This window comes from Microtus oregoni, unplaced genomic scaffold (genome assembly GCF_018167655.1).
Source record: "Microtus oregoni isolate MIOR12 unplaced genomic scaffold, Mior012 000005F_ref0000423, whole genome shotgun sequence".
NCBI classification, from domain to species: domain Eukaryota; kingdom Metazoa; phylum Chordata; class Mammalia; order Rodentia; family Cricetidae; genus Microtus; species Microtus oregoni.
In genome coordinates this window covers 41,133,461-41,147,301 of record NW_024543064.1, presented here as the reverse complement: position 1 = coordinate 41,147,301, position 13,841 = coordinate 41,133,461, and the positions used below count along the sequence as shown (strand labels likewise).

Sequence of the window (13,841 nt, the reverse complement as noted above, 5' to 3'; positions counted from 1 at the left end):
TAAGGTCTTTTTTCCTCACCATCCTGGGTGGTGGGTTATATGTATGTACCACCATGCCTGGCTAGCATACCTTATAACAACTCCTACCCTCTCACTACCCTCTTGAATTAGGCAAGGCCAGCTAGATTGTGCTAAGTACCTTACATAAATTATCTCATTTAATCCTTACATGTATTATATATTTTAACATAAAGAAATATAATGTACATATGTGTCTAATATTATATTAACTTTCACAGTGTTACACAGGTAATGAGTAAGAGCCATAGAATCTGCACCCAGGAAGCCTGACCCGGAAGCCTATGCTTCTGATTACACTCTACTACATTCTAGTGTATCTTATTTTAACCTCTTAGGAAAACAAGCTGGTAATCCATATAACAGGCAGACCACCAAAAAGAGTGGAGACAATATATTGAATTTTGTTTGAAAAAGACAGCTGATCCTGTCAGCAGCAAGGAGATCTATGCAATCACCTGCCACGCACAGCTCCCAGCTTCCTACCATCCTGATGCTATGGAAAGAGTATAGGGCATGGGGTGTGAGTCCAGAGTTCAAGTCCTACTCTGCATTTATCAAAACTTAGTTTGCCATTGTATGAAATAGAAATAACCTCTGTTGAATTTTCCTCAGGAATTTTGATGAAATTTAGTAAGACTGGATTCTTACATAATAGCTGGGATCATCATTTTAGAGTGAGAACAAACAGGTTGGATGGTTCTTACAGCTTGAGGCTAGTGAGGGCTGAGATTCACAGTGATAGAGCATCATTCTTTAAATGCTGGTGTTTTACAGATGGGAATGAAGGCAGTCAGATGGGATCAACAGTCACTGCTGCTGTCATTGGGATCATCGTGCCCATAGGTGAGTGTGGCCCCAATCAATGGTGGTAAAAGGATTCTTCCCAAGCTTTGGGAAAGACAGTGGAGGGATAAAGAATGTTGCGTACTGCCTGGTTCAGTTTGGGTTCTTGCACGGCACACAGTGCTCTCCAGCTTCTGGCCCTATGTGAACATCCAGGTGCATCTCCCTGCCCCTTCTTCACACTCGCACCGCGTGAAGACCTAATGAATACTCCCTGGGACCCAAGCTGGTGTCTCTTGCTCACCACTCTCCCAAGCTCCTAGCAATGGCTGGTACATAACAGGGAATTATATGTCTGCCAACTGATAAGCCAAACTGTATGCCTTTTCTTGAATAAATAATCCTGTCTTGTTTTCTTTCTCTTTGATTTTCAATAAACATTTATCAAACAGCTACTATGTGGCAAACTCTACTAAGGAAAGTCAAAGCAGTGAAAGGACTTGGTCCTGCCCTGTGAGTCTGTGATCTAGCAAGGAGACTCAGTGGGGAAAGCACTTGCCACCAAAGCTGACTTCCCGAGTTCTATCCCTGGAAGTCACATGGCGGAAAAAGTCGGTTCCTGTAGTTTGTCCTCTGATCTCCACATACCCTCCCTTGTAGCATGCACTGCCCACCCCACCCCCAAATAAGTAAGTGTTATGTTAAAAGAAGCATTCTTATCCAAGGGACACAAATCATTAAGAGTAAAGCTGTTACTGAGTTGGGTGGGAATGCCAAGAAGCTCTTGGTCTCAAAGGGAAGAGGACAGGCAAAGTTTCCCACTAGAAATAATCCTTGAGCTGGGTTGGCCAAATGAAGAATCAAGAGCAGCCCAAACAGTACAGACAGCATGAGCAAAGCCAGGAGTGGGCAAGGCATGGAAGATGTTCAATACAGAAGATGGTGGAGAGACTACATTCTAGTTTGTTTTGAGTGATCCTGTTCCTGCCATCTATGTGTGCTTTCTCCTGAAAGAATCAATATTAAATGTTTACTAATCTGAAGGGCAAAGATGAGTATTATTTCTACAAGAAGGTTTTCAGGGGCTGGAGAGATGGCTCAGAGGTTAAGAGCACTGACTGCTCTTCCAGAGGTCCTGAGTTCAATTCCCAGCAACCACATGATGGCTCACAACCATCTGTAATGAGATCTGGCGCCCTCTTCGGGTGTGTGGGAAGCAGAATGTTGTACACATAATAAATAATATTTTTTTTAAAAAAAAGAAGGTTTTCATAAGCTTCCTGGCCATTTATTTGCATTTTATTCTGTTTAAATTGCCCACTCAGTCTCATTATTTTTGTTATTTTATTTGTAGAAATACATAATAAATATTAAAACATAACGATATATAAACAAATATTTTATCCCAGTCTGATACTTTATTTTAAATTAGCTCATAGTATCTTTTATCATTCATAAATTTTTACATTTTTAAAATGTCAGATATGTTAATCTTTTGTGAGTTCTGGATTTTGTGTCTTGCTTAGAAAGACCCACTTAATTCTGAATTTTTAAAATGTCTCCTAATATTTTCTTCTTCTAATTTAAATTCTTTTTCAGGGATTGGATATTTATTATTTTAGAATATGGCATGAGGTAGAGATTTAACTCAGTTTTCTTTTCTAATTGATATACCAGTTCTAATTCATGACTATTTTTTAATATATATGTATAGATTCTCCAAAACTATTCTATTTAGGGATCCATCATTTCCTTCTGACATAGTGATCATCTTTATTGTAAACTCATGCCTATACGTGCTAGCCTGTGTAGTCCCTTCACTTATTATCTGTCTAGTGCCATAGACTAGCAACACTTTATGAAATATGATTCTTGTAAACATCTTCTTAAATGCTTTTATCTGGCTTCTCTTCTAGATTATTCTTTAGAATAATTGTGCCATTTTGTAAAATTTATGATAGATTTTCATTGAACATGCTTTGGATATATACATTTATATAAGGATAATTTACATTTTTTCTGTATCAAATTTTCCCATCTAGGACCTGACATCTCTATTTAAGCCTTCACTTATGTCCTTTAGCAGAACTTGATAGATCATATCACATTTGCTTGCTTCTTGTTAGGTGATTTCAGGTATTTTGCAACTTTTACTGGGCCATTCATTATGAATGTACTTATTATTTCCAAGACGTTTTTTATTTTTTGGTTTTTGTTGTGTTTTGTTTTGTTTGTTTGTTTGAGACAGGGTTTCTCTGTGTAGCTCTGGCTGTCCTGGAATTCACTCTGCAGACCAGGCTGGCCTCAAACTCACTAAGATCCACCTGTTCCTGCCTCCCAAGTGCTGGGATTAAAGGCCTGTGCTACCACTGTACAGCTGTTCCATGACATTTTCTAATTGGTTACTTATTTAGGGAAATTTTGTTTGTTTGTTTGATTGTGTGGGTAGGTGGGTGGGTTTTTTTTTTTTTTTTGAGATAGAGTTGCAGAGACTCTGTAAGACAAACTTCCCTGAGCTCACTATGTAGTCCAGACTGTCCTCAAATTCATGATAATTTTCCTGTCTCAGTCTCCTGAGTGCTAGAATTATAGATGTCAGCTACCACACTTGGCATTCTAATGTGTTACTGTTTATTAAAAAGAAAATTATTGATTTTTAAATATTGATTCTTGATGAAGTACATTATTTCTAATAGTCTTTTTGCCAGCTTCTCTTAACATTCTAAATTTTCCTCATTGCTATCTTTAATTATAGTATTCTTACTCAAACAGAAACTCCTCTACAACATCCTAAATAGTTTCCACTGATAAGCTCAGAACCACTACTTACTTTGGTGGGCACAGTCTTGGAAGCTCCCTTCCTGTAGGCCACCCTGGGTTACCTCTGCAGTTCCCCCATGGCATTGAGTTCTTGCTCATTCCCATCATCTTGATCTAACTCTTTGATTGCACTCCCACCAGTTCTAGAAGGACCTGTCCCTCAAGCTGGAATCAAGCATGGGTTCCTTCCTAGGCCTTGGCCCTGAACCTATATGATGCCCTTTCCTTTCTTTGTTCTCTATGGTGATGGGACTTGACTTCCCCATCTGTCCAACAAGGACTAAGTGCTTAGTCCTAGCTCTAAAGCCTTCATCTCAGACGTATGTTGTCCTTTATCCCCTTCTAGAGACACTCTTCATCTGATGGAGCCTTAGCTTTGGGAAGACATGCAATTTTTGAGGGAGAGTGACTTTCTTAAGAGTTCCAGAGACGCCTTTAATCCCAGCACTTGGGAAGCAGAGGCAGGAGGATCTCTGTGAGTTCGAGACCAGCCTGGTCTACAGAGCTAGTTCCAGGACAGGCTCCAAAGCCACAGAGAAACCCTGTCTCGAAAAAAACCAAAAAAAAAAAAAAAAAAAAAAAAAAAAAAAAAAAAAAAAGAGTTCCAGAGAAGCAGCAGCATAGGCTACAGGTATAAGCAAACATTTCTCAGCCATTTAGCATGTGTCACTGAGAACCTTCTCAGTGCTAGACATGGTACAGAGAGAGAAAAAAAAAGCACAGCCTAGGCTGGAGAGATGGCTCCGTGTTAGGAGTGCTTACTGCTCTTGTAAAAGAATGGAGTTTATTTCCCACCATCCATGTCATATAGCTCACAACCAACTGTAATACCAATTCCAGGAGATCAGAAGTCTTTTCCTGGTCTTCACAGTTACCTGCACACACATGTGCACATGTATACACTCTCACAGACACACATACATACACAGAAATAAAATGATTTAAAAATCAGGTTTTTTTAAAGTTAGCCCAGCCCTCAAAGGCTCATTCCAGTTAAGAGAACAGATGTTTAAAAATAAGAACACACCTAAGGGAACAGCAGAGTCTTTCCAGAGAGCAGTTGGGAAAGACTTCATTTGAGCTGGATCTCAAAAGACGAAGAATTAATAAAGGAAAACATTGGTTCTCGAGAGGACTTTCAAGCAGGAGAAAATGAGCATAAAGAAACAGTGCTGGGGAGCAAAGGGCAGCAAAGTTGGATAGGTGGCAAAATCTGTTTTGATGCTGGGCCAGAGATCCCAGTTGTTTAATGTGATGTATCCTTCCTTCCAGTGGTGATAGCCCTGCTGTGTACAAGTGGGTACCTGATCTGGAGAAACTGGAAGCGGAAGAACACCAAGAGCATGAACTTTGACAACCCAGTGTACAGGAAGACAACAGAAGAAGAAGATGAAGACGAGCTTCATATAGGGAGGACTGCTCAGATTGGCCATGTCTATCCTGCAGTAAGTATTCCTCAGTAGGAGAGCTCCTTCCCTCCCTTCTGTCCTCTCACCCTATCCTTCCCTCCTTGCCTGCCTGCTTGCCTGCCTTCCTTTCTTCCTTCCTTCCTTTAACCTTATCAAGAATCTGTCACGTATCAGCACCATTCTGGCTCTGGGAGAACACAGACATACTGAAGCAGGTGATGGGGGTATGAGAATATCAGGACCACCATTTACCTAGAGGCCCTTCATGGCAGTTAAGATGCCAAACTTCTTTCTGCAGAAGGGTAACTGGCTATTTAATCTATACATATATGAATTCCAACAAACTCTGAATGCCAGCTAAATACCAAACACCACATTAGATATCAAATATTCAGAATTAATAAAGAACTGCATTACTTCCCAAGTAGCTGGTGGGAGAGTTAGAGATGCTAAGTGTCATGGGTGAAAGTTGAAAAATCTACCCTTTTAGGAAGCCTTCCTAGGCTTGCTTTTTTTCCTACACTCTCCTGGTTGGGCCTCTCCATCCACAATCCACCTATCTTTTGCTTAGTGGGGTTAACCTAGACCCTGAGGTCTCTGAGGGCAGGTCTAATGTGGTCAGTCTCTTTTCCTGAGCTTAGCATAGCCCAGATGGCTTTTAACAAATACTGAATGAATGGATGGTATGGAAGCACAGACAGGGAGCTGCTAATTCTGTCAGGGGAACAGGGATACATAATGACTCACAGCAACAGATGAACTATCTTTAAAAATAGTAGTTTTTGGTAAGGAAGAATGGAAATGACATTCCAGACAGAAATATGTACAAAGGCTGAGAGGCACAAAAGAGCATGGCCTGTTGGGGAACAAGGATTATGGAGTGGTTAGAACAGGTGTCATTGTTATACAGCAGAGTCAGGGGGCTGAGTATGACCTCAAAGGTCATCCAGTCCATCCCCCTGTCAGGCAATCAGCAGCTTTGATCGCCCACTGTGGGCAGAGCCCTGTCTTGGGGAGACCAGAGACCTGGAAGACCCAGCCCCTGCCCTCAAGGAGCTTTTTGTCTTGCCGGGGGAACCAAGGTCACAGCTGCACCAACTCCCGAAGAACCCTCTTTCCGAGCTGCCTGTCGTCAAGTCCAAGGTAGGGCAGTGCCACTCTGAGCCTGAGGGGCTGGTGAGTGAGGGCCTTAAACCTAGGCAGACAGCAAATCCTGGAAGGCTTTTTGGTTTTGAAAGGTTACAGCTGTAAGCTTGATATGGGGGCAGAGGAAGAATGGGCTTGCCATAGACAGAAGAAATGGCATGTGGAATGTACTGAATGTGTGGTAGACAAACTGCTGTTGGAGCAAACTGTAAAGGAGAGATGTATGAAACAGAGTTGATCAGTGCTGTGAGGGTTAGCAGGTGACCTTAAGGCTCCATAACTGAGAACAGTGCAGACAAGCAGGTTTTTAGAGCTCAGAGAAGGCACAGAGATGATGACTCTCAGTCCCACTGTTTCATAGCCCTGGGTCTTGTCTACTTACCTTTCCTAGTGTAATGAGAGGGACAAGCCACTCTCTCTGCCTCCTGAGACTATAAAGTTAAAAGCACTTTGCAAATTACAATCAGCCTACACTAAATTGCCAGTCACAGAGAAACAGAAAAATATAGTAAGCAAAGTGGGATTGAGCAAGCATCTCCTATGTGTCACACACTGCTCTCAGTGTTTCACACGTCTTTTTCTCATTTAATCTTCAGTTACCTTTGGAGGTGATATTATTAGCTTCATTTGCAGTTGAGAAAACTGAGAAACATAGAATTTTAATAACTTCCCTGAGATCATGGTCAGAAAGTGGCAGAACCAAGATTAAATTCCAGGCAGTGTGCACAGAGGCCCATGTTCTTTCCACTCTGTCATTGGTTACATGTCCTTGAAGCTCTGAAAATAAGAATTTTCCAACATCTGTCTTCTTCTGCCCTTTTCTCCTATATCTCTGCCATCACTACCAGGGCTGTCTTTGGCAGAGAGATAAGGTGGGCGAGAATAAAGAGGGCGGCTTGACAATATCACTGTTAGTTAAAGCATGACCGAGTATGCATGGAGAAATTAAATAGAACCAAAAATTAACTTGAAAGGCAATGGGGTTTCTTTTTTTTTTCTTTTCTTCATATGGGCATATTCAGAAATGGAAAATGCTTATTTTACGCTGGTTAGGTTTGACTAGACTACTTCAGATGTCATACTTGCTAGGTAGCATGTAAAAACCCTAAAAATGTTATCTCATCTGGTTTCTCACCAACCCTGTGAAGTAGATCCTAACCTCACTAACAGTTGATGAAACTAAGGCTTAGATAAGTGAAGGAAGGCAATCCACAAATAGCTTGAGAAAAGTAACGAAACTGGGATCTATCCAAGGAGGTGCCCAGGAAATGGGAAAAGTGGCAGTCAAGGTTCTGTGAGCACGATACAGAATGTTAGATGTGTATCCTAGAAAAGAAAGCAGAAAGAGAGAAAAGGGATTCACTTAATTAAAAATAAGTGTAGGAACTTTCCTGTCCAGAACTCTGAGACTAATACAGAACTGTGATCATTAGGAGATATAAATCAACAGCTTTTACATCAGTATAGGAAAGAATTTTAACCCCGAAGAGAACAGAGCCATTGGTCAGCCATTTGAGGCAGAAGAGAACTGAACATCCAATAACTGGAAACGAGGACTGGGAACTAGATATCATTACTTATATTGCTTTCCAATGCTCTTTTATCACGTAAGAGGGGTGCAACATGGTACCCACTTCATTGTGATTTGTATTTTGGAGACAGGTGGCTAACTGACCAAGATTTAACATTTGACAGTTAACCCTCTTAAGTTCACCCAATTTAAAATACTATAAGGAACCTAAGTTTAAATCTTTGCTGCCCTTCTTTCTGGAAGGAGAGAACAAAATGATGGGGGAAAGCTACACTTCTAGAGCTGCACAGACATGCGATCAAACTTTGGCCATTTTCTGTGTGATCCAGAGTGGTATAATTGAGCCTCAGTTTTCTCATCTCTGAAATAAGTATGATAAATCTTGTCATTGGCAGTTGAAGATTATGTGAGCTAATCTCTATAAAGTAATACTGTGTCTGATACTTTTGTTGATATTCAGTAAAGATTGCCTCTTATAGATCTAATGATGATTTCTTGCTCTATTTCCCCAGCGAGTGGCATTAAGTCTTGAAGATGATGGACTGCCCTGAGGATGGGACCACCCACTTCGTGCCTCATGGAGTTCAGTCCTATGCACTACTCCCTTTGGATGGATGGTGTGTGACTGGATGAATGCTATTTCTATATATGGGTCTGTGTGAGTGTGTATGAATGTGTGCGTGTAACTTTTTTTAAATTTATGTTGCGAAAAGGTAACCACAAAGTTATGATGAACTGCAGACATCCAAAGGATGTGAAAGTTTTTATATGTATAATGTTTTATACACTTTTTAACTGGTTGCACTACCCATGAGGAATTCATGGGACAGCTACTGCTGAGTGACTAACATGATGTATATAACCAAACGGGGGCCAATGGTACAAACTTTACTCATCATTTGAATACTATATTTACAGAGGATGTTTGATTTGAGGGCTTTTTTAGGTTTGAGGGACTTGGGTTTTTTTTGTAAATAAAATTATGCTTTGTGGCTATCCATCAACATAAGTATAAAAAGAACACTTCAACTCCCTTCCTCATTTAGATTATTTATTAACATATTTCAAAAGTAAGGTTAGCTCTATAAATAATTTAGAGAAGTGAAAGTATTTATTTTTGGTATGACTGGCCCACTGCACAGACTCTGTGTTTATGTGTGTATGTCTGTATGAGAGGAAGAAAAAACTCTGTAGAGAAGAGGCACACTTATGACTATAGTTCAAATACATAAAACAAAGTTGTTTTAAAACAGTCCACGAGAGGGGTATCTAGTTTTCAGAGACACCGTCAGAAACTTCATTCAGAAAATAGATGCCACAGTTCATGTAGACATGTGGCAGGAAAGGTAGATCTTTTCACCTCTGGTACTCCTGTGGCCTTGGTGAGCCAGTAAGAAGCTTTTGAGCTCATCCATGGCTGCCATGACACCCACGTAGGCTTTCTGATATAGATGCCACTGATACACAGTGCCAGAAGCCCTCATGAGCTCACAATAGCAGAGCGCAGCGAGTCCTCTTAAAGTTCAGCTCTCGGTGGGGACTCAGGCTGGCTTCCTCTGAAGCTCCTGAAGGCTGAGCCTCTAGAGCAACAGTTCTCAACCCATGGGTCACGACCCCTTTGTGGGTCAAATGGCCCTCTCACAGGGTCACCTAAGACTACTGGAAAACACATTACGATTCATAACAGTAGCAAAATTACAGGTATGAAGTAACAACAAAAATAATTTTATAGCTGGGGGTCACCACTACATGAGGAACTGTATTCAAGGATCGCAGCATTAGGAAGATTGAGAATCACTGCTCTAGAGCTAAGTGAAGACATTTCTAGGATTCCAAAATTGACTATAAGAACTGGCTCAGGCACTGAACCTCTGAGTGGCTGTGGATGAGGACAAAGGTTTTGGAATAGGTTTGATTACATCTCTATTTCTCCATCCCCTTACTTTCTACCATTTTCTTAAGTAGGGGAAATATTTTAAAATAATAAACATGTTTCTTACCGTCAAATGTTCACATGGATAAAACTAAGTCCAAAAATGTGACCACATCCAAAGTTATATTTGGGGGGAGGAAATACCATGGGAGATATTATAGCATATTGGGCATGTGTCCACACAAGGATTTGTTTTACTGCTTTATAAATAAAAGGAAAACTCTGGGTATTTATATAGATCTTTCTTCATTGTGAACACCACCTTTACTTTTTCTGAGCCTTGGGGGTGGGGTGGAGAGAAATGCCTTTTTCTGTCCATGGGATCCACTGTTGAAACATAAGCCCATAATCCCAAAAGGAATTCAGTCCCCACTAGCTCTCTCTTCCAAAGTATGGTCTTTCCGTGATTCTGCTGTTCTGCCAGTTCACTCCAGCTAAATGATCAGGTCAAGTGCAACATGGAAGTATGGCTTAGGTGGGAGCAGAGGTTATGTATCCACCCTTGACATACCTGGAACTTGACAGTTAAAATGTCTCCTGTTCTCACCCTCTGGCTTGAATGTCTCACGAACTTGACAGCCTCTGAATTTCAGGCAGATCATCTGAAGTTCTGCCATCCTGTTTCTAGGAGCTTACTTTATGTCACTCATATGTTTTCTAACCTTTAAAAAAAAGTTGCTGTGTTCTAAGGATGGCTGTTATGTCTGACGACGTCTTTCTGGTATACACGTGTTGATGGTCCTGAGACAGTCATTGGATAAATGCAGCTGACCTCGGACCCATTGCAAACAGTCTCACAAGCAGGTGGCCAACTCCTATGGAGCTTACTCACTATATTCATTCAAGGATGGAAAAGAAAGTCAATTTTAACTGAAGAAAAATGGTGAAAGTGAAAGCATCAAAATTTTACATAAAACAAGCAGCTCGTTTAAAAATCTGCTTCCAAAGGAACTGAAATAACTAACAGTAGTTAATACATGGTTTCCCAATTTTCAGTCAGACCCTTGACTTCAAAATAAGGTTGAAACACACCGACTAGGATTTCCAAAAGATGATTAGATTCACAGCTCATAAATACCATCTTCCCTGAATATGCTTCAACCACAGTCTGAAAACAGAGGCTATAGATGCAACCTACAACAAACAGACAAGTACATGGACAGCAGCAGATCAGCAGCAGTCTGAGGAGATCCACTTCCTCCTATCATTGAAGACTTTGAGCCTCATTCTGAGGTATTTTTCAAATTCTATGTTGCCTTTTGCCACTGTGCATCTGTGGCCACAGCCAGAAGGATGCTCAGTGATGAATCACTCAACAAACCAGGCCAGCCCTTTTGTTCTCCCTTCTCCAAAGACAACTCTGGGCTGCCTGAAACAAGCTATCAAACCTGCTCCCTCTCCCATGACTATCTGTCCAATGGATTGAGACAGGCCTACCAGAAATGGTCTTTCTGAAACAAGAAACTAGAACTTGGTTTACTCTTCAGAATGTGTGTGTACGTACACAGAGAGAGAGAGACTGAAATGGCTTCTAACTTCAAGGAGTAAAAATGATGAGATGGGACTTAAACTGATGGCAGGTGATACTGTTGAGCCCTTCAGTTAATCTCATGTGTTCACAACACTTATTCTCTAAACTACCTGCTAGGTGCTATGTGTGTGCTAGGCATTGCAAACATCAAAGGTCAATTAAAATGTCTTTCACCCTTTCAGAGCTCACTGCAGTGGAAGATACATATGGATACAAAAAAAAAGTAGACTTCACTTAGAATACTGCCAGGGCATAACAAAAAAGATGGGTCATTTTGCCTGAAAAGATGAAAAACCGGGTCTTCACAGAAGACTTAACTAAAGAGCGGTGTTGAGGCTGCTTCTGGTCGCAGAGACAGAGCTGAGACTGAGGCAGGGGTCCGCAGCCGGGCTTTAGGGACAGCTTGTGGTCCATTATACCTGGACTACAGAGCTCAAGGAGAGGTGACAAGAAGTGGAACTGCTTGGAAAGACAAGTTCAGCATGAGCACTTTATAAAGTAACTCTGATTTAATGAAGCAGACCTTTCTTTCGTTGTTTACTGTGTACAAGGGATCATGGGAAACTTACTGCCAGCACTTTGAAGGCATGACATTTTTCCACCTCAGGCTTCTCAGTGGCCACAGGGAATGCTGACTGCTTTTTATTTATTTGAGTTGAGATTCTTGAAATGGTCAGTGAAAACTAATGTCTTAACAGTGGGATTTTCAGCAGAAGCATGCCATGTTGACGAGCACCTTTTAGATTTTTCTCAGTTGTGAGAAAGAAGACAAGATGATAGAGATACAGAATCTGGAGAGAATATCCCTCAGTCACAGTAGTGAGGCACTTCTGGAAGCACGAGAAAAGAGGTCTAATCCCACAGGAATGCAAAGACCACTCCCATCCCACCACACACTCCCCATTTCACAGAACATCAGTAAGTTAGCAGCTTCTAAAGACGTAGTTTTCTTCTCCATAAATGCATGAAGATAGAGTGTCAGAGTCTCCTTACACGGTATTTTTAGGGTATTTGGGAGTTTGCAGGATATGAAGAATTTAGAAGGTGGAGGAAATGAAAGCTCCAGCCTTTCAGTTAATTAGAGGAAGCGTCCTCAGACTGTGCACCATGTGCACGGTCTTAAGAACTGCATTTGCAAACATTTTGTGCTGTCAAAACTAATTTTAAAAAAGCTACCTGTATAACTATATATACATATATATTTAAAGACAAGGTTTTTGATACTTTTTTTTTTTTTACAAAAACTACAAGAGAAGACTGTACAAACCACCAACTTTTAAAATGGCATTTTGTTCTATACAAGCTGTGAACGTGAGGGGTAGAGTACTGGTTTGCAAACTCAAACCCTCCACCTCGCCACATTTGGTCTAACAGCAGGGCATGTAAAACGCTGGGCCGCACTAACCATTTCTGCTCTTGTCGTGTCATTCGGAGTTCCGCTAGCTTCTGTGCGCAGACCCTCGGCAATCTAGCTTCTTCTAGAGTCTTCTAGAGGCCGAGGGGCTGAAGGAGCTGTGCTCCATTTCACTAGCTGTACTCACATCATCTTGGTGAACTGAAAACCAAATGTGGACATTTGTAAAATCAGCACATTGTTTCTAGAGAGATTAAATTCATTTTTTTAAAAAAAAATCTGTTTTGTTTCATTGTGGTGCTTTAATGGGGGGAGGTGTGGGCTATCACTTAATGTATACCAAATGGTTTACACAAATCACCTCAATCTTAGCAATAATCCTATAAAATAATATCTTCAGTATTATCCACTCCTATTTTATAAAGAAATGGGTAACATACGGGTCTTTTTAGTAGTCCTAAAGAGCAATAGCATGTGTAGCAGTCTCTGCCTAGGATTTCCTACTTGTTATTAAGTACTAAAATAGGTTTATCTCCTCCAGGAAGCAACCTCACGTCAGTTTGGGTTAGATAACTCCACATCACCATTATTATTTTTCCCTATATTACCTATTTTATTACCTGCTGCCCAATATTTCTGAGCTGCCACTTATTCTCATGCCATTGAGGTGACTTCTACCAAGCTCATCTAGGGCCTCCCTTATTTGAAATCTTGTTGACACCTCCAGTCCTTTTCTTCCTTGACCTAAGAGCAGTATTTAACACTAGACCATGCTTCCTGGAATACTCTTATTTTAGTGTAAACACCACCCTATTTCTGGTTTTCTCCTTACAGCTTTGGCCACAACTTAGTCCCCTTTGCCTACCCTTTGCATTATGGTATTTGATTTCAAATCCACTCACTTTTCAATCTGCATTGTTATTACCTGCACAGGGGTCATCATCGTATTACTACCCTCGTGGATACTTTAACTGCCTATCATAAAGGCATTATACTTCTCGACTTTCAGTTTTCCAGTATAGCTTACATGACAGCCAAAGGGGTCTTTCTAAAATGCAGTAGGAGCTGCACATAGTGATGGCACATGCCTCTAATACCAATACTCCAGAGGCAAAGGTGGGTGAATATCTGTGCTCAAGCCCAGTCTTGCCTACATAGTGAGTTCCAGGCCAGCCAGGGCTATACAGTGAGACTCTGTCTCAAAAGCCAAACCGGTGGTAGGTGAGGGAATGGCGAAATAGTTTATTTGGTAAAGATGTGTGTCAATCTTCTATAATTAGAGCTTTTATTGTTTTTGACCTATTCAACCTTAA

At 40.9% G+C, this 13,841-nt stretch overlaps 1 protein-coding gene across 12 annotated transcripts in view; it reads left to right on the top strand.

The window, feature by feature from the left end:
* Window positions 1–12,770, top strand: part of Lrp8 (LDL receptor related protein 8) — a 71,159-nt gene extending 58,389 nt beyond the window's left edge. For 7 of the 12 annotated variants that reach the window (XM_041651729.1, XM_041651737.1, XM_041651734.1 and 4 more), the window contains 4 exons: window positions 796–864; window positions 4,897–5,069; window positions 6,000–6,176; window positions 8,223–12,770. In XM_041651729.1, the coding sequence (XP_041507663.1) occupies window positions 796–864; window positions 4,897–5,069; window positions 6,000–6,176; window positions 8,223–8,261 (458 nt within the window). In that variant the 3' untranslated portion in view covers window positions 8,262–12,770. The remainder of the gene's footprint in view (window positions 1–795; window positions 865–4,896; window positions 5,070–5,999; window positions 6,177–8,222) is intronic. The other 5 variants (XM_041651733.1, XM_041651735.1, XM_041651739.1 and 2 more) reach the window with 2 other exon arrangements.
* The last annotated feature ends 1,071 nt before the right edge of the window (window positions 12,771–13,841 follow it).